This window comes from Pteronotus mesoamericanus, unplaced genomic scaffold (assembly GCF_021234165.1).
Source record: "Pteronotus mesoamericanus isolate MK-2021 breed Mesoamerican mustached bat unplaced genomic scaffold, CSHL_Meso_final scaffold_85, whole genome shotgun sequence".
Lineage (NCBI taxonomy): Eukaryota > Metazoa > Chordata > Mammalia > Chiroptera > Mormoopidae > Pteronotus > Pteronotus mesoamericanus.
Window position 1 is genome coordinate 66,849,887 of NW_026555329.1, and position 23,897 is coordinate 66,873,783.

Sequence of the window (23,897 nt, forward strand, 5' to 3'; positions counted from 1 at the left end):
TAAATCTTAAGAGTACAGCAGTGAGCAAGACAAAAAGTCTTTGCCTTCCTGCAGCTTACGTTCTAGTGCAGAGAGAGATGATAATCACATGAATCATATCGTAGACTCTGACAACTGGTGTAACACAAAAAGAGGCCCAGGCTGAAATCTCCCCAAACCCTAAAAACCCAGCAGACTAGACCTAATTCTTTAAGAGGAACTGACTGAAATGAGGGACTCATGAGATGCCTCTCACAGCCATGGCTTTGTAAAATAACAATCGTCAACGACTTTAGACCTTTCTGCTGAGTTTCAAAAACAGGCAGAAGAGTGTGTGAGCTACTACATTCCACGTCCAAGCTTCGAGGGGGAGCTTAGCCTTTACCTTACGTACCCTCTTACCCTCCCCGCCCTCGTCCTGGCGCACGGACGCCAGCCCCGACGTGACCGTCCCCCTCCTCCCTTGCTCAGCGCCCCTCATGTCATCGAATGGCCCTGGCTCCAGCTCACTCCATCAGGACACCAAGAAGAGAGTTGTGAATATCTGTCAGTCTTTGTTTCTTTCCTTTTTTAGTTATAAGAGTGTTTCATTCATGTAGCAGGTATGCTTTCAAAATACTCAGAAAGGTATAAGATATCAAGTCTAAGCCTCCCCTCACCTTCCTAGCCTGTAGTACTACCCAACTAGAGATAACCACGTGAACAGTTATTTATGTTTTCTTAAGGAAGTTTTAAAAATATATGGAAAACCACAGAGACTTATTAAAATGTGTGCCAATGCGTCTCCACTTTTCTGGCACCTTCCTTTTTTAACCTCATAATAGAACTTGAGAATCTTTCCATATTGACAGATTTTTTAAAAATTTTAGACATCTATGTATTTTAAAATATCCAAATGTATCTGTTGGTGACAGTGCCATCCCGTGGCCCCGGAGTCGACGCTGTGCCCTGGAATCTCCCGCCTCACAGGGTCCTATCTACACCCACCGCCTCGGTGAGCGCTCGGTAGGCCGTCCCATCGCCGCACAAGGCTGTCTGCTGCTGGGAGCAGCATATGATAAAACCGCTGCATCTCCTGCTCACGCGCCCACTGTCGCCCGCCTCTGCCACGACGTGAGTGGCAGTGTCTTATATAGAACACTATGGCAATAAATTCAGAGTAACTGTTTGTACCACAACGTGGACTACTGCAAACCTGATTCATGCTCTATTTTAGGGTGGTTTTCCTATGTAGTTTTTCTTTTTAATTATAGAGTCAAATTTATCAATCTTTTCTCTCATCTCCTCTGGAATTTTAGTCATAATTAGCAAAGCTTTTCCTTATACAACATTAAAGAAGAATACACTCATGTTTTCTTCTAGTACTAGTATGGTTTTCCTTTTTAATTTATATTCCTTGTCCATTTAGAGTTTATTCATGTGTATGATGTGAAATATGGATCTAATTTTATCTTTTTCCAAGTGGCTACTCAGTTGTCCCAGTGTCATGTATTAAAAAGCAGACGTTCACTCCCGTGATCAGAGAGCTGCCACCTTTGTCATATACTAAACTCCCACGTGTGTTTGGGCCTCATTCTGTGGTCTCCATTTGCACCAGAGAATCTGGAGAATGTAGACCTCATGGCAGAGGTGACATACTACAAAGTACTCATACATTTTGTCCCATTTGTCTGTGTGCCATGCATGTGTCAGCGCCCCCCACCCGCCCCGACTTGAGCCTCACAGGCCTTCGTCTTTACGGACTGGACGAGCTGGTCCTCCCTCGTGGTTTTCCTCCACCAGTGATGTCCTAGCTCTTCTTACGTGTTTGTTTTTCCACATGACCTTTAGTATCATATTTGCTAACTACGTAATGGAGCCCCGTTAGTTTTGTTTGTTTGGTTTTTTTTATTGAGACTGCACTGAATTTATAAATTAATGTAGGAGGATTAAAAACTTTAAAATGCTGAATTGATCCATTCACAAAGAGTGGATAGCTTTGTATTTGTTCAAGTAAGCTTTGAGTCTCTCAGGGCTTAAAAATGTTTTACTTCATCTAAGTTTTGTGCATTTACTGTCAAAATTATTTCTAAGTCTTTATTTAATCATATGTGTTGTGGTGGGACTCTGTGCAGTGTTTGTTCAGATGAAGGCTGCTGTTGACTGTACATCCTGTGGGAATATACCAGTGGCGTCCTCCTCTTACCTGAAGAAGAGGAGAAAGGGACTGGGACCAAAAGTGATTTTTTTGAAAAAAATAACGGTTGAAAGACATAACTATGGCTCCAAGCAGCTTAGTGAAACATAAAGACAAACTCATAGGACTGATACATAACAAAACTGCGGAAAGCCAAAAATAAAGGAAAAGTCTTGAAAGCAGCTAGAGAAAAATGACACATTCCATATAAGGGATTTCTCATCAGAAAACAACTGATGTCAGAAGGCAATGAATGGAACACCATCATTAAAAATGCTCAAACAAAAAAAACTGACAACCCAGAATTCCACATCCACTAAAAATATCTTCCATGAGTAAAAATGAAAGAAAGACTTCTTCAGATGAAGGTAAACTATTTGTTACCATTAAATATTAAATGAAATATTTCTAAGGAAATATTAAATCAAGTATTTCAGGCTTAAGGGAAATGATACTAGAACGATCCCTAGACCAAGACATTTTTATAGGACTGAAAGAAAACAGACAAACCTGTCACCCCGGAATTCTATGCGCAGCCAAAACAGGAGGCTAACTTACTTTTTTCTCTTTGTCCTCAGTTTGGATTATTTGACTGAATCATCTTCAGGTTCACTGCCCTTCTCCTCTGTCAAAGCCATTCTGCTCCTGAGGCCAGTGAATTTTTACAGTATTTTGTATATTGTACTTTCTCATTTCTAAAATTTTCATTTGGTTCTTTTTATATATATAGATCTCTTTCCTAAAAATTTCTTTCATTTCAAGAGTGTTCACCTTTATGGAGCAGGGATGTATTAGCTTCTTCAAAGTCTTTAATTATCTCCAACATCAAGGCAGTTTAGGGGTTGGCATCTACTGATTATCTCTTCCCTTGAGAATGGATCAGGACTTTCATGGTTGACTAACGCTGGATTATTATCTGGACATTTTTGAGATTGTTGTGAGACTCTGGGTCCTGTTAAAAGTCTCTGAGGCACGCTGACCGTAAGCAAGCATCCCACCGTGTCCGCTTCAGGTCACACGTTCGGACTGGCCTTTTGTACATGTCATTGCTCCCACACTGTTTCTCAAGGTCCCCTTGGCCCAGTTCTTCCAGACTGAAATATGGGATTCTCTCAGCTTTAGCTCCTTGTGCAATGGCACAATTCTGTGCAAGTGGATCCTCAAGACATAAAAGACAAAAGGCAAATGTGGATTATCTCCACCCCCCCACCTACTTTTCACACGAAGGGGCTTCTTTTCACAGGGTCAGGTTTCCTATAGCCACGCCATAGTGAAGTTCCCGCGCCACGGGGGCTGGCCTCAGGGCAGGGCCAGGAAAGAGAGAGAGAAAGACAAAAACAAACAAGGATTCTCCCCTGTGCTCTCCAGCTCACAGGGCGCTTTTATTCAAGCTGGTGCTCCAGCCACAGCGATGGGCTTCTGTCTGAGTCTCGGTCCAGCCAGCGCTTGGATCAAACCCATGAAACTCCCTGTTAACATACTGATATTCATGATTACTGTTTTCTCTCCCCAATTCATCTGCTACTATGAGGCCATAGGTAGCTGCTTTTTCTGCTTTCTTTGGGGGGTTTGTTGAATCACTGGGAGAGTTAGCCTGCAGTGGCCTTACTCCACACCTCGGCTAGAATCAGAGATCCCCAGGCTTCCCCTCGTATTCATTGTAACTCACTTCATAGGCCTTGGAGAAGGAAGTTTTAAGTCTTGGCATCACATTCATCATCATTCCTCAAAAGTCTTCCACAATTTCATTTAAAAAGAGAATAGCTATTAATCCAAATAAATCTGGGCGGTCTCCTTGTCAGCTGGGCAGGAGAGGGAAGGGGAAGCAGGATACGTGAAGGTTCCCAACACCCATTACACCCTCTGTGATGGTTAATTTTATGTCTTAACTTGACTGGGCTACGGGATGCCCAGGAAGCTGGTAAAACAGTTTTGGGGAGTGTTCCTAAGGGTGTTTCCAGCAGAGCTTGGCATTGGAATCAGTAGACCAAGTAAAGAAGACAGCCCTCACCAACGCCAGTGGGCACCCTCCTACCCACTGAGGGCCTGAACAGAACAAAAAGAGAGAATTTGCTTTCTGCTTAAGCTGAGACATCACATTCTCCTGCCCTCACACATCTGCATTCCTGGCTCTCAGGCCTTCGGGTCTGAACAGGCACTACCCCACTGGCTTTCCTGGGCCTCCCGCTCGCAGGCAGCGCATCATGGGACGGCCTCCATAGTCACGCGAGCCAATCCTTCCTAGTACTCCTCCCTCCCTTCCTCTCTCTCTCTCTCTCTCTATAGCCATATGTCCATATATTCATATAGCTATAGCTATATACACCCATATATCTGTTGGCAGTGAGACCGGCACCAGATGTCAGACCTCTGTGCAGCAGCCTCAGTACTTGAGTTCTGGCTTAGAAAGGATTCAGAGCCAAGACTCAAACTGTAACAGAAATTTTATTGAGAAAGTCACAGAGGTAGAAGTGAGCTGTGGAATAAATAGGCCCAGGAAGCAAGTTACAGGGGCAAAAGAGGTGGCCCTGAGAGCTGAGGAGAGAGAAGGGTAACAGCAGAGCGCCTGGTGAGGAGGAAGAGGGAGGCCGGAAAGGCTCAGGCTGGGTCCCCCATCCTCAGGGCTTTTATGGGTGGAGATTCTGGGGGCGGTCCCAGGAGAGGGTATGAATAGAATATTCATCAGCTTTCTAGACGTGTCCTCTCAGGATCATGATCTCCACGGATTGGTTGGCACCAGGGTGGGGGCGGGGGGGGGGTGTCATTAGTCATTGCAGCTTGTCCTGAGGGCGGCTGTGGTGTCACTTGTCTGGTTTTGCTGCTTTTCTGGAGCCGAAACACAACTGAGGCGTAGATGCATTCGATGTGGGTGAGGACTGCCCTGTCCTGGACAATGCTTAACTGTAAGGGCTCTTCTCTGGCTCCCTCGTTCATTTCCCCTCTAAGGGGGTCTAACCCGCAGGACTAGCAGCATGTCAGGAGAGGGTCCAAACCACACGACCAGCAATAGGAAAGGTCAGGCGTCCAAATCGAATGACCAGAGAGATGCCGGGGAAGGAAAGGTTACTCGGCGGGTGACGTCCTTGTTTTGCCCGTTTTGCCCCTTGCCAGGCACACAGGACTTGCAACCCGGCTGACCTTCTGTGCCCGGCCCATGGTCCTTGCTCTGCTCATGTCTGTCTGACTGCCTACCGCATAGCTATAGATACATACCTCTATGGCTATATGGAAAGAGATTTCTAGAGATACATATATTCTCTGGAGAAACATGACTGATACACCCCCATTTCTCCACTTCTTCCAATGTATGACTGCTTTCTTCAGATAGGGAGAGAGAAATACTCTTTATGTTTCTAGCCCCTTGACTGAAGAGAAAAAGTGGATTAGCCTTTGCTTACTTCATGCAACAAACTTTTAATAAGTGTCTAATCCATGCAGGGCACTTTTCCAGTGACTGATGATACAAAGTTACACTGAGACATGGTTCTTGCTCTCCAGGAGCTAACAGCAGAGAGGATAGAAAAACACAAACAAATCATTACAGTACAATCCATGAATTACATACTGGAATAGAGGTTAAAAACAAAGTGCTAAAAGAGCAACAAAGTAGACAATGATTGCTCTGTCAGGAATAGGGAAGTCAATGTGTACAATGATGCTTTAAACTACTGAAAAAAGGAAGCAGGACACATTAACTACAGGCACCCGGAGAAACATGTACAAAGATACAGGGTATCAAATAGAAGGATGAGTTTGGGAAAGGGCAACAGCATTGAAATGAACCCCAGGGAATGCCAGTATTTAGGTGGCCCGCAGAAGATACGCAGTGACTTCCAAAAAGGGGCAAAATACAGTACTCAGAGAGGGAAGGAAACTTGGGACTATCATTCTAAAAGCCAAGGATGGTAGAACTTCAGGGAGTATCTAACCATGTTAAAACGAAGAGGTCAAGTAAAAGGCGGACTGAAAATTGGCTTTTGGACTTTGCAATTAAGAGGTTACCGGAGATCTGTGAGAGAGGTTTCACTACAGTGGTGGCTAAATCAAGTTATAACAGTTATCTCATTTCCTTTATTGTTCTAAACCAAATCCTGGCAGTAACCCCTCAGATGTAATATTCAGGGAGGGCAGCACCATTCAAGCAGAAAAGCTGTTTCGGGCTTGAATTCTCTTACCAACTCAGTGGATGAACTGAGCTTCTTAGTCCCCTCAGAACCTCAAAGTATTGTCCTCCCCCTACCCAAATCCTCACGTTATCCCCACAACTAATTTCAAAACTGCCAGCCAGATAACAGTTTCTATAATCTCTTTATTTCTTCCTAAGTCATGGCCTATGAACTGTTTGTTTGATTTTCTGAGGCAAGGGATATCACTTACCACATACTGATGCGCAACCCTACCACACGCCACTGCTACTCTTTAATGTGAGTGACAGATCATTCCTCAGGACTCAATTCTAAATTGTAAGCAATTTTCAGACACATACTTTCTCACTGGGTTTGTCACATCAGACAGGGGTAAAATAGTACAGTCAAACGGTCCATATACTTGACCGTCATCCTTAACTAACTAAAACTCTCCATGTTTTAGGTTTTGTAAAAACCGAGCATGTACTTTACAGACAATAAAAAGGCACAGCTTAAATGTTCAGTCAGAGGACTTTCAGCAGCTGTGATCACCGGTGTACCCTCCACGCAAAATAAAATTACTTGAACATTTCCGTCGCCTCGGAGATCTCCCACGCCTACTTCCAGTCAGTTTCCCCCAACCCATCCGACTTCCGGTTTCTATCACCGCAGCAGCGTTTTGGCTGGTCTTAGAATTACATAGACAGAATCACCTCTTTTCTTCTGTGCCAACATAATGTTTTAGAAATTTGTGTTGTTGCCTGAAACAGCTGTTTTCCCTTTTAATTGCTGAAGAGTAGTCTATTGTATTAATATACCACAATTTGTTTGTCCATTCACCTGCTGATGAACTTTTGGGTTGTTTCCAGTTTAGGGCTATAACAAAGCTTCTATGAAATTCTTGTAATCTTTTTTGTAGCCACATGTTTTTATTTTTCTTGGGTAAATACCTAGCAGTGGAATTACTGGTCACAGAGCAGGTATACGTTTAACTTGAAGACACTGACAAACTTTTTCTAAGGTGAATATACTATCCTACTACAGAAGAAAAAAGGGGTTCTGTGGAAAGTAACCTCGCAGGGTGATCTGGTCATAAATTCCTAACTGGGCAGGTCACGGTGGGCAGCCACACCCCAGGCATATAACTTTTTAATGAAAGGTTTATCTTTGCTTTCAGCAAGCCCTGGCCATTTCTTCTGTGCACCTAGGTTAACACACCTTTGATACCAGCCTAACCACCCTCAAGAGAGCACACAATCTTGTTAACTATCCCATAATCCAATCCCCACCTTGCTTTCTCCCACCTTCATGTAATCATTCCGAACACATAACTAGAACTGCAAGACTTATTCTCTAGAGCAGCAATTTCCGACCACTGTGCCACAAGCACACGGGTGAGCCGCAAGAATTTTTAAAACATGCAAAAACTGGCTAGTTAGTAAGGGGGGCTGACCTCTTTTCCCTTAAATTGTCAGACTGAAAAAATGACAACAGCCTACACAACAAGAGCTTTCTGGTGTGAATGAATCAAAATTACACCTACCTTTTTTGTCAGGCAAAAAAACCCCATATTTTTTGGTGTGCTGCAGAGTTTTAGCAGTGTATGTGTGCCACGAGTTCAAAAAGGTTGAAACTCGCTGCTCTGGTGCATTTGTGATCACGCTCCCCTGCATACGTCGACAGTTTGGCCCAAATAAGTTTACAAAAATTCTCTACAGGTTTGAACGTTCTTACGTCAACAGTACATTCCTACCTATAATGTACGAAGAGTTGCAACTGTTCTGCATACTTGGTATTGCAGCAGGCTTTTTGATTTTGGTACAGCCAGGCTTTGTTACGTTAACCATTTTAGTGGGTATGGAATGATATCTCAGTGAGCTTTTCATTTGCATTTCCCTGATAACTAATTATATTAAGTACATTTCCATGCGCTTTTTGGCCACCCAAATATATGTGGTCGTGAAGGGCCTGCCTTTCGGTTTTCGTAATCAGCCTGGTTTCTTATCAAGTTAACACAATTATCTATGTATGTAGAATGGTCATCTACCCTATTAGTTTTCTCATTCTCTAATAAGTAACCATGATTAATGTCTTAAAAGAACAAAAATGTGTTAGTTTACGGCTCTCCGAGTTAGCAGTCCGACACAAGCCTCATGGGCTAAAATCAAACCACTGCGTCGTCAGCGCTACGTCTCTCTCACAGGAGAAACGGACCCCCACACATTCACCCCATCCACCCCTAGGACCCCTAAAATCTCAACATATTGCAGCATCAATGCAAAGCCCAGGCTCTCATCTAAGTTTCACTCAAAAGTCCCAAGAGTATCCAAATCAACCAAATGAGGCACGGGTGAGACTCTGGGTATAATCAATGGATCCTGAGGCAAACTCCTCTCCACCTGCAGACCTGTAAAACGAGCAGCTCACGACTCCCAAAATACAAGGGTGGAACTGCCACAGGGTAACAGGAAAGACAGAAAAGGGAAGGAAGGGAAGAGTCACCGGTCCCACGCAAATCTGAAACCCAGACAAGCAAACTGGAAAAGGGTTCAAGTCTCGAGCAAAATTCTCCATAGTTCTCAGCTCCATCCACCCTCTGGGCCTGCACCTCTGCTCTTCAAGCCACCCTTCTGGCTTCTAAGGGCAGCGTGTCTCCTGCCTGCAGAATGTGGGGCTCCGACAGCCTTCTCTCACTTCATCCTCCCTCTGCCCCTTTCAGCCCAAGCTGGCAGTGCTGCTGCCGGCAGGAGGTTCTCAAGGGCCTGTGGGACTACCCTGCACGGACAGAGACTCGCTCCCTCAGGCAGAGGCTCCTCCAGAGATCTTGCCTAGATAATCCCGCCTCTATTTTTGGTTTCTGCTTAGACGCCGAGGGAATCTATGAGTCACACCCTTGATCTCTTCAGAGTGTTTTGTGTGAGTGAATACTCTGACCTTTGAATCTTTCTGAGGTTTTAGCAAAAGGCTGTAGAGTAACTCCTTTGACTTTTTCTCTAGAGCATGTTTTCTAACTGGATCTCTTGATTTTAGCATCCTTTGCCATTTTCGTAGGCTACGAATTTTGAAATCAAGAACTCCTGGTTCTTGTTTAAGAGGTCTCTCTTCAATTTACTCCTCTACTCTCGAATTTTACTATAAGTCACTTAAAGAAACCAGGCCGCACCTCAATACTCTGTTTGGAAACCTCAGTTAAATACCCAAATTCATTGCTTAGAAGTCCTGCTTGCCACATAATTAACTGCAGGACACAATTCCACTAAGCTTTCTGTCACTATACCCAAGGATCCCTTTTCCTCCAGTTTCTAACATCCTCCTCATTTACTTCTGAGCTTTCACCAGCAGCGCCTTTAAGGCCCATATTTATACCGACAGTCTGTTCACAGGGATTTGAGTATTCTCTAAGGTGATAAATGTTTTCTCTCTCCTCCTCATTTCTTTCTCAGTCTAGCAGAGTCATTAACATCCCTATTTCTACGAACAATCTGTTCAAATTAATGCAGGCTTTTTCTATCATGCTCCTCAAAATGCCTCCAGCAGCTCAGTGTCCAATTCCAAAGCTACTTCCACATTTTTAGGTATTTGTCACAGCAGCACCCCACTCCCAGGTATGAAAATATCTACTAGGTTTTGGGGTTTTTTTTCTTTTTGCTAGCTTTGAGATGTAATTGACACATAACATTGTGTTAAGTTTAAAATATATAACATATTGATTTGATACACTTCTATGTTGCAAAATCTATTCCTTTTTCTATTGCTGCTCTAAGAAGTTACCAGAAACAAAGTCTTAAGACAACATTCATTTCTTTACCTTTCGGCTCTGTGTGTTCGAAGTCCAGCACAGGTCTTACTGGGTCTATCAAGGCTGCATTCCTTTCTGGAGGCCACATGGGTGAAACCATTTCCTTGCCTCTTCCACCCAAAACAAAAGTCCTTGGCTCCTGGCCCCCTTCCTCCATCTCTGAGTCCAGCAACTCCGTGTCCTTGACCCAGCTCCCACCATCACAGCTCTTGGCTGACCCCTTCCCCCCTCCCTCTTCCACTTTTCAGGACCCTAATCCTTACATTGGGCCCAACCGGATGCTCCAGGCCCCTCTCCCTATCTGCTCTTCGGCAACTTCAATTCCCTTTCATTGTGTCATGTAAGATGCTCACAGGTCTTAGGAATCAGGGCGGGGATATTTTAGGGGGGGGGGGCATTGTTCTGCCTACTACACTCACTAATTACTTAAATGAACTGAAAACCCACCATAATTCAAGGCGGCCTAAGAAGACTAGAGGGAAGTAGTAACAGCTACATAAACAACCCTCAATCAAATAGTTGACTAGTCTATTTTTAATTTTTCCACTCTCTAGTGAAGCTAGCAACCTACGTGAAGATTTTCTGTTTCTTTCTTGCAGCAGACACTGTTCACTGGCTAATCCAATACTTATTTTCAACCCCTTCTTTCTTGCCTGCCCCTAATACTTGGGCTATAAAAACTCAGCACTCACTTCCCTTGACTCCTAAGGAGAGTCATATATTACAGCTGTGCCAAATGAAATCTAAAAATTGCCTTGGGGAAAGCTACTGCACACCTGATAGAAGGGGCCGATGGTGCTGTCCTCCCTGGCCCCTCCCCGGGACCCTCCCCCGCCAGGAATTCAGGCATCTATTTTGCAATAATGTGAGAATGTCCACCAGAATTCAAGAGACACCAGCCCTACCAGGTCCAACTCCTGAACCAGCACCAGCTACTCTTGCCTATTTGGCGTCAGTGACTATTCACGTCTGCCTGTTATTTTCAGCTGAAAGCTAATTGAAACTGCATCAACACAACAAGCACCCCCCTCCAAAATGCATTTTGTTTTACAAAACCCATATTCACTTAAATGAGTTAGAATTAAGGCAGTTGTTTTTTAAATAACGTTTGTCATATATTTTAGAACTCTAAAGTATACATACTCATCCTAGGCCATTTGGAAATTATCAACAGTTAAAATAAATAACCCCAGCCCAAATATCCAGAAATAACCTCCTGGTAACATACCAGTGTATTTCCATCCAACTATTTTTATAGATACATAAAATTATACATAAAATATTTTTTAAAGTGAGACTATATTGAATTAGTATAGACTTGGGTCCAACTCTCATTCAGCACTTTATTAAGGACTTTTCCACATCATTAAAGATGTTTCAAAAATATTTTCAAAAAATAAAAAATCTGAGTATGAAATATGATTAATAAAATAATTTTCAACAATGGCAGACATTTGTTTTATCCCTTCTGATAGCGTAAACAGTCCTGCAGTGAACATCACTGCATGGGAGCCTTTCTGTGCTGTTTTCTGAGCATTGTTGCACAGCTGTGGCATTACTGGATCAAAGGGATAAAACCTTTCAAACATTCAACAAAGGCTGCCAAACTGCTTTCTAGGAAACTGAATCAATTTATTATTCTATCTTCTTTCTATCTGCAAAACATCAGTCTCTCTTACATGTACTGACTGCCTTTTTTCTTTTTTGCCAATTTGATGGGTAAAAATGTAACTCATTCTCAAAGTAATTTACATTTTCTGGCTACTAGTGAAAATGACTATTTAAAAATATAGAGCTCCTGTACACTGGTTATTTTCATGGATTATCACTTGGGATTTTTTGAAGAGTTCTTTCTATTATTGTAAATATTTTGATGTACTTATATTTTCAGTGTATCACTTACTCTTTAGTTTTGTTTATATACTTTTTAAACACTTAAAATGTAATCATATTTATTAGCATTATCTTTTGTGACTTCTTTCTTTGCGTTAGCCGATAGGGATGGTTATTACATAATGACATCACATTTCAGAAAAAAATGCTTTAAGATATTATATTCTTTTAAATCCCTATTGGCTTTCTTATAGTCAAACAGGTAAAATTAATATCAAAAGAACAATAAATATTCCACTAAATATATAAGCATCCCACCCTTGGGTTTGAGCATTCACATACCTGCTTGTGACGATGATCACGTCCTCAGAGATGTTTGCCATTTCTTTGATGGTGAGGTAGCACATCCGTCTCAATATTTGCTGAAATTATTTATAAAAGGCAACAGGTTATTCCTAAGAAAGTGGTTTTTTTAAACTGTTTGAAGGCAGGTCCCCAAGTAGATATACCTAGAAAGTTATTCTTAAAAAGATTCTCAGGCCCTGGCCAGGTAGCTCAGTTGGTTATAGCATCGCCCCAAAAGACCAACGTTGCAGGTTTGATCCCCAGTCAAGGCATGTACAAGAAACAACCAATGAATGCATACCTAAGTGGAATGACAATTTGATGTTTCTCTGTCTCTCTCAAATCAAAGAAGGAAATGAAGGTTTTCATCCACCCAAAAAGTCCTTTCAAGACTATCTGGGTGAGAAAACATTTAGAATACTACTACTTGCTAAACCCGAGTAATTAATGCACCAACACTGGGAAGCATCTAGATGAAAACTCAAAGTTTCAGTTAATCATACACCTTTTTATGCAGAGAGATCTGAAGGTGGACTCTGACAGTGTGAGTCCAAAGACAAGAGTTTCAAAGTGTTAAAGACTTGTCCTGAAAAACGTACTTTTAAAATTCTTTAAAAACATATATTAGAGAGACAGGCAGACTCTACATTTTCATCAGTTCAGCATATACAGATGTTTTTCTCTAAAGTATTATGGTTATATAACCAACTCCCATTTTCAATTCTCAAGATTTCTAGATGGATACCTGAATCTAAAATAAGTGTTAAGCTAACAATAATAAAGTTTTATCTACTCTTCCTCCTCACCTGGACCTCTGATTTATTTACACATCATGAGCTTTGGTTCCTCTAGCCTGTCCAGCCTCATTCAAATGTCTTATAAATAGTGACACTCAAATACACCAGACCCATCTCCAGAGTCCAAGCTGCAGAAAGAATCTGGTGGACATTCCTGAGCCCATTAAGAAAAGGTAAGAAGGGAGTGACGATTTTCACAGTAACTAAACACACACACACACACACACACACACACACACACACACCTCCACCCCCATCCGCCCACCCACCCACACCTAGAAAGAGAAAGCCAGTAACAGGGCAGGCATACCTATATGACACTACCATGAGAAGGAAAAAGAAAATAAGAATAAAAACTTCAAAGCTGAAGATAATTCCACCCCTGCCCCAACACACACAGATAAAAATCTACCATAAAGCAGAGTAAAACTGAATATAGAGAAACTTAAAACCACATTTCAGATATCAACTTCCACGCACCAAAATGATCAAAATTTTAAAAAGTGACAATACAAAGTATTGAAAAAGATGGGCTCATAAGTACTAAAACATACTGCCTAAACAAACACAGAGATGCTAAATAAAATAGAATAAAAAATTTAAATATGTAGTCAAGGACAAAATGAAGGGTAATACATAGGTGCCAAAAATGGAAAAACAAGTAACTCTCAGCCATAGAAGTACAAGGCCAGGGTCTTACTGGCATAGGATAAAGTATCTAAAGTCTAGGAAGGATGAGATTCTAAAAGGCATATTCTTCAGACACAAGAAAATTATTCTATATAATAACTCAGGAACATAGCAAGGAATGAAGAGAAAAAGAAAAAAAGTGGTAAAAAGTAACAAGACAGTGTGATATTGGCAAAGGAATAGACAAATAGATCAATAGAATAAAATAGGCCACCCAGAAATACACCCACATAAAAAATATAGTCAACTGATCTTTGACTAAAGAAAAAAAGGCCATACAATGGTATTGGGACAACTGGAATAAAGAGAAAAAACCATAAAATTGCAGTGGAACAACTAAACATCTACATACAAAAAAATAAATCTAGACAAAGACCTTATACCCTTCACAAAAATTAACTCAAAATGGATCACAGACCTAAATGTAAAATGCAAAACTGTAAAACTCCTATAAGAAAACCTAGATGGCCCTGGGGTATGGTGATGACGTTTTTTATCCTCACTCAAGGACATTTTTCATTGCTTTTTAGAGAGGTAGAGAGAGAGAGAGAAACAATCAATGCGAGAGAGAGAAACACCAATCAGTTGCGTCCCAAACACGCCCAAACCTGGGTTCAAACCCACAATCTAGGTATGTGCCCTGACCAGGAATCGAACCTGCAACCCTTCAGTGTATGGGACAATGCTCCAACCAACTGAGCCATACCAGCTACAACATGGCAATGACTTTTTAGTTGAGTGTTCGGTCTCCAGTCAGGGTGCATACAAGAAGCAATCAATGAATGCATAAACAATCAGAATGACAAATAGATGTTTCTCTTTCTCCCTCTCTGTACCCCCCATTCTCTCAAATCAATGTTAAAAAGCAAAAAACAAACAAACAAAAATGGGCCAAAGACATGAACAGAAACCTCACTTAAGAAGATATGTAAATGCCCTCGCTGGTGTTGCTCAGTTGGTTGGAGCATCATCCTGTTCACCAAAAGGTTGCAGGTTCGATTCCGCGTCAGAGCACATACCTAGGTTGCAGGTTCCATCCCCGGTAGGGGCTCATATGGAAGGCAACATATCGATGTTTCTCTCTCTTTCAAATCAATGAACATATTTTTAAAAATTAAAAAAAAAAAAGATACACAGATGGTAAGTGAGTATGTAAAAAGATGGTCGACATCATATGTCATCAAAGCAAGGCAAATTAAAACAAGATACCACTATACTCCCAATAGAATGGCCAAAATCCAGAACACTGACAACACCAAATATTGATGCTGATGTGGAACAAGGACTCTCATTTCTTGTTGGTGGAAATAAAAATGGTACATTTTGGAAGATGTTTTGGTGGTTTCTTATTACCATACAATCCAGCCATAGTACCCCTTAGTCTTTACTCAAAGGAGCTGAAAACTTATGTCCACTCAAAAATCTGCATAAGGATGTTTACAGCAGCTTTATTTGCAACTGCCAAAAGTTGGAGGGAACCAAGATGTCCTTTAGTAGGTGAATGGATAAAATGTGGTCTGTCCAAACAAGAGAATGTGATTCAGCACTAAAAATAAATGAACCACCAAGCCATGAAAAGACATGGAGAAAACGAAAATGCATATTAATTAGCAAGCGAAAGGAGTCAACTGAAAAGGCTATATCTGTATGAGTCCAACTATACGGTATTCTAGAAAAGGCAAAACTATGGAGACAATAAAAAAAGATCCATGGTTGCCAGGGGTTAGCGGAGCAGGGATAGAATTAAGGGGAGTTTAATGGAGTATGAAGGATTTTGAGGGCAGTGAAAATACTCTGGATATTTTAATAATGGGTGCATGTCATTACACGCTTGTCCAAACCCACAGAATGTACAAACACTGAGAATGACACCAACATAAACTATGGACTCTGCATGACTACAAAGTATCAATATAGGTTCATCAATTCTAACAAATGTTACATTTGGGGGGACTGTTGATAATGCAGAGGCTGTGCACATGAGGGGTCAGGGAGTATATGGAAAATCTCTGTACCTTCCTCTTAATTTTTCTGTGAACCTAAAACTTCTCTAAAAAATAAAATAAAATCCTTTTTAAAAACATGGTAAAAATATGGATAAATCTGCATGAATAACAAAAACCAATATTATGATATATAAATATATGTTTATATACTCACATACATATAAGTATCCTAAGGTTCTCAAATCTCCATGAATAGGTAAAAGCAAAGATGGATATCAGGTTTTGAGAAATCAAAAATTCATGCTGCAATTTCTAGGCTAACCACTACTAGAACTTTGAAACTATTATGCCATATGTTGTTGCCACTCTGCTTATTTTTCTTCAGTCTGTTTTCTGTTTCATTCTGGATAGTTTCTATCCAGCTTCAAATTCACGGATCCCCCCCACCTCTTTAATCTGCTATTAACCCCATGCAGTGCATTTTTCATGACAGAAAGAGAACTTCTTTCCTTATTTCTTTCTTTCTTTCCTCCCTCCCTCCATCCCTTCCTTTCTTAAATTTCTGGATCTCTCTGGATGTCTGATTTTGTTCCTCATTCTTTTTATGTCTTTCTATACATTGTCAGGCGTCTAGACCACGTCTGTAATAGCTGCTTAATGTCATTACCAGCTTATCCATCATCTTTATCATTTCTGGGTTTGTGTCTGTTGATCCATTTTTCTCCTGACTATGGATAATTTTTTTATTGCACGTTGCATATTGTTAGGTGCTAGATTTTGTTGTTGTTGTTGCTGTTGTTGTTGTTTACACAGTATTGTATGTATTGTTTACTCTGTCATGAAGTTAAGTTACCTGGGATCAGTTTTTCACTTTTCAGGCTTGCTTTTAAGTGTTTATATATATTTCTCTTATATATATTTCTCTTACTGAGGTGATACCTTACTGAGAAATGTACTACATGACAAGGTCTTTCTTTCCGTTCTCACTGATGGGAGTATAAACTATTCTCAGCCTGATGTTCTGGTGATTCTTTGGCCTTGGGTAGTGTCTTTTTACATATACATGGATCAGCTCTTATCCAAAGATTCAAGGGGAGCTCCAGCAGATGGCTGGAACTATCTCCTGCCTTTCTTTCTTCTCTCCCCTCTTTTCTCCCTCACTTCTCTCCTCCCACCTCCGTCCCCCCCCCCCCAACTCTGCCCTTCAAATTTGAGCATTCTTAGCCTCCCCAAACTCCATGCATTTTCTCAGACAGGTAACTAGGTTCCTTCTCAGTAGCTCTTTTTGACCTGATCCGCCTCTGGGCAATAAGGTATTGTAATCCTAGGGCTCACCTTGTTTTTCTTTTTCATCAGATCAGATCACAGTCCTCGGATGCCTATTAATAAATGTCTGAAAACTACTGTGTAATATATTTTGTTTGATTTTCCAGGTATTAATGGTAGCAGGGTGAATCTAGTCCATTTACTCAATCATGGCTGGAAACAGAACAGAAATGTGTTCCTAATATCAAAATATATGATAAAAAAACCATATGGTGAATTATCTAGTTACTCCTTTATTACTCATTTCCAACACTAATTCACTCTAATTAGAGAACACAGTCCATACGATTTCATTCCTTGGAAATTTGTTGTCTTTATGACTCAATGTAGTTGATTTCTGTAAATATTCATTGTGTTCTTCATTTACATTTAATGTAAAATTCAATTTAAATTTAATGTAAAATTTAATTTTAAAAGGTCTGACTTACATTTAGTGTAGATAATAATGATCTATAGCTACCATTCTATTATTTGGCTTATGCTTGTCCTTCTTGATCTATGTTTCTTTCCTTTTTTAATCCCTTATTCTGGTTTGTTTTTTTGCATTCTAGGTTGGTGGGGGGTTTTTTGCATAATTAATTTGGGAGAGAAAAACAATAGAGAAAAATCAATGGAACAAAAACCGGTTCTGTCAAGAGACAGTAAGTTTATAAACCTCTAGACAAATTTTCCAAGAATAAAAGAGAAAAAAAACAATTTATCAATATCAGAACGCAAGAAGAGACATCAGTGTAAATCCTACAAATATTAAAAGAATAAGGGAGTACATATCATGAACAATTTTATGCCAACAAAGTTCAGCAATTCAGATGAAATGGACAAATTCCTTAAAAGACACAAACTACCAGAGCTCACTCAGGAAGACAAGTAAGCTGAATAGCATCACATTTATTTCCACTTAATGGGTTAACTATGAAAAACCTTCCCACAAAGAAAATGCCTTCAATAGTGAACTCGATCAAACATTTCATGAAAAATTAATGATTCTACAAAAAATCTTTCAAAAAGTAGAAGAGAAAGAAAACTCCCAATTCATTGTATAAAGCCAGCATTTTCCAATTACAAAACCCAGTCAAAAATATAAGTAAAAACTACAGATCAATATATTCCATGACCAGAGACTCAAAATCCTTAACCAATATTAACAGGAACCAAAGATTTTATATTTTTCAGGAAAATAAATAAATGCATCTTATCATATCAATATTCTAAAAAAGAAAAGCCATGACAATCCAATGGATATAGAAAAGCATTTGAAAAACTCAATATCCATTCATGAAAAAAAAATCTTTTGGCAAACAAAACCAAAGATTTTATATTTTCCAGGAAAATAAATAAAAGCATCTCACCATATCAATATTCTAAAAAAGAAAAGCCATGATAATCTAATGGGTATGAAGAAGCGTTCGACAAAATTCAGTATCTATTCATGAAAAAAAAAAAATCTTTCAGCAAACTAAGGAATAGAAAGGAACTTCCTCAACCTGATTAAGGTCACCTATGAAAACAACAGCTAACAACACATTTAATGGTCAAAGACTAAATACCTACCCCCTAAAGGTCAGGAATAAAGCAGTGATGCCCCTGAGCCCATCACATCTATTTATACTGTATAACAGTGCAAAAAGACAGTAAGGTAAGATAAACACACAACAAGCACATAGATTGAAAAGGAAAAAGTAAATCCTCAGGAATCCCCCATTAGTACGCCTAGAACAAATAATTCAATGGAACAAGGTCACAAGACACAGGATGATATACAAAAATCAATTTAATTTCTATAGACTACCTACAAACAATAGAAATACAATAGCATAAGAATATTAGCTATTTTAGTGTTGTTTCACAAAATATGTATAAGACTTGCATGGTGAATGCTACAATACTGCTGACAGAAATGAAAGAGACCTGAATAAAGGGAGGCACACACCGTATTTGTGGAGCAGAAAACTCAATAATGATACAATGTTGCTTCTCCTCAAACTGATTTTTAGATTCAGTGCTATCCCCATCAAAGTTTCAGCATGATTTTTTTACCCTTTTCTAAAAATTAAATTTATTGGGGTGACATTGGTTAATAGGATTATATAGGTTTCAAGTGTACAATTCTATGAAACATGACCCGTTGGTGTGTCTACCACCTAAGTCATGTTCTGTCACCATATATTTGGTCCCCTTTACCCTTTACTACCCTACTGTCTGCCCTTACATCCCTGCCCTCTGGTAACCTCCATACTGTTCTGTGTGCATGAGTTTTTATTTTTCTTGTTTGTTCATTTGTTATTTTCAGTTCTCTATCCCACATGAGGGAAATCATATGATTCTTAACTTTTCTGACTGATATATTTTACTTAGTACGGTATTCTCAAGGTCCATCCATGATGTCACAAATGGCAGTAATGAACCTTTACTTATGGTTCATTAATGATCCTTTCTTATGACTGAGTAGTATTCCACTGTACATAGGGACCACTCTTCTTTTGCCAACCACCTATCAAAGGACACTTTCGTTGTTTCCCACCATGTTTTCCCACCATGAATAGTGCTGCGATGAACACAGGGGTGCATATATTTTTGTGAATAAATGTTTTCAAATTTTTCAGGTAGATAACCCAGAAGAGGGGTTACTGGGTCATAGGATAACTCTTCCTAATTTTTGGAGGAACTCCCATACTGTTTTCCACAGTGGCTGTACCAGTTTACTTTCCCACCAGCAGTGGATGAGGGTTACTTTTTCTCCACAATCTCTCCGACACTTAATACCTGTCTTGTTGGTAAGAGAATCTCACTGCAGTTTTGATTTGCATTTCCCTAAGAGCTAGTGAAGTTGAGCATCTTTTCGTATGTATGTCTTCTTGGGGAAAAGTGTCTGTTCAGGTTCTCTGCCGATTCTTTAACTGGATTGCTTGTTTGTTTGGTGTTGTTATACAAGTTCTTTATATATTTTGGATATTAATCCCTTGTCGAAGATGTTGTTTGCAAACATCTTCTCCCCTTCTGTTGGCTGCCTTTTCCTTTTATTGGCAGTTTCTTTTGCTGTGTAGAACCTTTTAGTTTAATATAGGTCCATTCATTTATTTTTGCTTTTACTTCCCTTGCCCTTGGGGTCAAATTCATAAAATCATCTCTAAGACCAAGGTTCATAAGTTAGTACCAATGCTTTCTTCTATGTAATTTATTGTTTTAGATCTTATATTTAGGTATTTGATCCATTTTGAGTTAATTTTTGTATATGGAAACAAGCTATAGTCTAGCTTCATTCTTTTGCATATAGCTTTCCAATTTTCCCAGCACCATTTATTGAAGAGGCTTTCTTTTCTCCATTGTATGTTTTTATTATTTGCCCACATATATGCGAGTTATTTCTGGGCTCTCAATTATGTTCCATTGGTCTCGGTGTCTATTTTTCTGCCAATACCATGCTGTGTTGATTATCATTGTTCTGTAGTATAATTTGAAGTCAGGGAGTGTGACACCTCCAGCTTCGTTCTTTTTTCTCAGGAATGCTTTGGCTATTTGGGGTCTTTCCGTAGTTCCATACAAATCTGATTATTTTTTTGTTTTATTTGTTTAAAAAAAAATCATTGGGCCCTGGCCAGTGTGGCTCAGCTGGTTGGGTATCATCCTGCAAACCAAAGGATCACTAGTGTGATTCCCAGTCAGGGCACGTGCCTGGGATACAGGTTCGGTCCCCAGGGTGGGCATGTGCAAGGCAACCAATGATGCTTCTCTCTCACATCAATGTTTCTCTCCCTCTCTTTCTCCCTCCATTTCCCTCTCTCTAGAATCAATAAAAGAAAAAGTTTAACAAAAGTCATTGGGATTTTGATGAAGACTGCATTAAATCTGTATATTGTTTTGGGTAATACGGACATTTTAACTATGTTGATTTTTCCAATCCATGAATGCGAAATATCTTTCCATTTCATTCTATCTTTTTCAATCTGTTTTAATAATGCTTTGTAGCCCTGGCTGGTGTGGCTCAGTGGATTGAGCGCCAGCCTGCAAACCGAAGGGTCACAACCCTTCGGGTTTGATTCCCAGTCAGGGCACATGCCTGGATTGCAGGCCAGGTCCCCAGAATGGGGCATGTGAGAGGCAACCACATACTGATGTTTCTCTCCTTCTCTTTCTCCCTCCTTTCAACCTCTCTCTAAAAATAAATAAATAAAACATTTAAAAAAATAAAATGGTAAATCTTTAAAAAATAAATTAAAGAATAATAATGCTTTGTAATTTTCAGTATATAGTTCCTCCACATCCCTTGTTAAGTTTATTCCTAGGTATTCTTTTTGTTGCAATTGCAAAAGGATTTTTAATTACTTTTTTACTCTTGTTTATTCTATTACAATTTGTCCCAATTTTTCTCCCTTTGCCCTCCTGTCTTGCCCCACCCCCTGCTCCCACAGTCAGTTCCCATGCTGTTGTCCGTGTCCATGGGTCATTCATACATGTTCTTTGACTAATCCCTTCCCCTTCTTTCCACCATTCTCCGCATCCTCTGTTCCTTGTTTCCATGTCTCTGGTTCTGTTTTGCTTATTATTTTATTTTATTCATTAGATTCCTCTTATAGGTGAGATTATATGGTACTCGTCTTTCACCAACTGGCTTATTTCACTTAGCATAATAGTCTCCAGTTCCAAAAATGCTGTTGCAAAGAGTGGAAATTCCTTCTTTCTTTCTGGTACGTAGTATTCCATTGTATAGATATACCACAGTTTTTCATCAATTCATCTACTGATGGGCACTAAGACTGTTTCCAACACTTAGCTATTGTAAATAGCACTGCTGTGAACATCAGGGTGCGAAAGTTCTTTGGAATTGATGTTTCGGGATTCTTAGGATATATTCCCAGCAGTGGAATCATTGGGTCTAAAAGCAGTTCCATTTTTAATATGTTGAGGAAATTCCACACTGTTTTCCACAGTGGCTGCACCAGTCTGCATTCTCTCCAACACTGCATTAGGGTTCCCTTTCCTCCACATCCTCACCAGCATGTGTTTGTTCACTTATTAATGAGAACTACTCTGACAGGTGTGAGGCGATATCTCATTGGGGTTTTAATTTGCATCTGTCTAATGACTAGTGCTGCTGAGCATTTTTTCACATGCCTATGGGCCATCTGCATGTCCTCCTTGGAGAAATGTCTATTCACGTCCTTTGCCCATTGTTTTTCTTTTCTTTTTTGTTCCTATTGTTCAGTTACAGTTGTCCCACCTTTTCCCCCACTGCTTTCCCTTGCCCCGCCCCCCGCCCACTCCCACACTCAGTATCCCCGCACTGTCCACGTCCAGTTGGACTGTCTGTCTTCCTGGTGTTGAGTCATGCGAGTTCTTTGTCTATTTTGGAGATTAAACTCTTGTCCAATGTATTGTTGGCAAGTACGTTATCCCATACAGTCAGTTCCCTTTTCATTTTGATGATGGTTTCTTTAAGCTGTGCAAAAGCTTTTTAATTTGATGTAGTCCTATTTGTTTATTTTTTTTTCCTTTATATCCCTTGCCCTAGGAGATATATCATCAAAAATATTGCTACGAGGGATATCTCAAATTTTACTGCCTATTTTCCTCTAGCACTTTTACAGTATCATAACTTATATTTAAGTCTTTTATCCATTTTGAGTTTATTCTGGGGCACGGTGTAAGTTGGAGGTCTAGTTTCGTTTTTTGGCATGTACCAGTCCAGTTCTTCTAATACCATTTAATGAAGAGACTATTTTTACTCCATTGTATGTTCATGCCTCCTTTGTCAAATATTAATTGACCATAGAGACATGGGTGTATTTCTGAGCTCTCTATTCTGTTCCATTGATCTATGTGTCTGTTTTTATGCCAATACCAGGCTGTTTTGATTACAGTGGACTTGTAGTACAGTTCTGAGGCAGGAGATAGCATAGGAAGAACTCTGAGACTACACTTGCACTGCTTTTACTGACCAGCATCTAGCATCCTGGTTGCCAGGAAACACCTTTTAGCACTTAGGTAGAATGAATAGCAAACCAAGGCAGGGAGGAGGAGGGAGACATGTCTCACCCACTAACTCAGCAGTCCTGAGCCTGGTCCAATAATATTGCCAGCTGTTCCAGCAGCACAAGAAACACAATGTTAGCACAGGGGGAGGGGAAGTCCCTGAAATTCTATGTAGCATTTCCACTCTCTGGGAAAGAACACCTTGAACCTGTGCTTTCATCCCAAGGCCTGGGAGGCAGGAGAGAGTCCATAGTGCCTAAAGAAGAAGCCCATAAATAACTGTGTAACTGCCCCAACTTTAATTAACTGCCTCACGTCACATTATCTATTTACAACAAGATGAACAAATGGAGTCTAGAGCAAGATAAGGATTTGGGCTGACAGATCCCCCACACATACCTAAGTCTGGGTAGTCACGTCCCCCTAGGAAAACTGGCACCACATTTACCCACCAATCAATATGTAACTTTTTTAATCCCATCTCGCCAACTGTGTAAATCCTCAGAATAAAGGACTCATTCTCTTAGCTCTCTGGCTACACAGCCTCAGGCCCCCTGGCCTCGAGCTACCCTGATCTTCAGCGGCCCTTACTTTTGCCACCAAGCTTTGCCCTGAACCTAGGCCTTTCACCTCCCGCCCCCACACTAGCTAGGCCCATTCTCTTCCATGGGAATGGATCATTAATAAACTCTGATTGCATGCTAATTGATTTGCTGATCTGTAATTCTTTACATGTGTCAGTAAGAAGAACCAGCTCTCTCCTGTCAACAGTTTGATATCAGGTATTACGATCCCTCCAACTTTGTTTTTCTTTCTCAAGATTGCTGTGGCTAGGTCATACTCACTTCCGGCCAAGACAGAGGCATAGGTGGATATACTGTGCCCCATCGCACAACCAAAAGAAGGACA

At 40.3% G+C, this 23,897-nt stretch overlaps 1 protein-coding gene across 1 annotated transcript in view; it reads right to left on the reverse strand.

Moving 5' to 3' along the window:
• The window catches only part of COPG2 (COPI coat complex subunit gamma 2), a 131,677-nt gene that overhangs the window by 95,805 nt on the left and 11,975 nt on the right, over positions 1-23,897 (reverse strand). Inside the window, exon 5 of the mRNA XM_054564121.1 lies at positions 12,257-12,336. Within this exon, the coding sequence (XP_054420096.1) occupies positions 12,257-12,336 (80 nt within the window). The remainder of the gene's footprint in view (positions 1-12,256; positions 12,337-23,897) is intronic.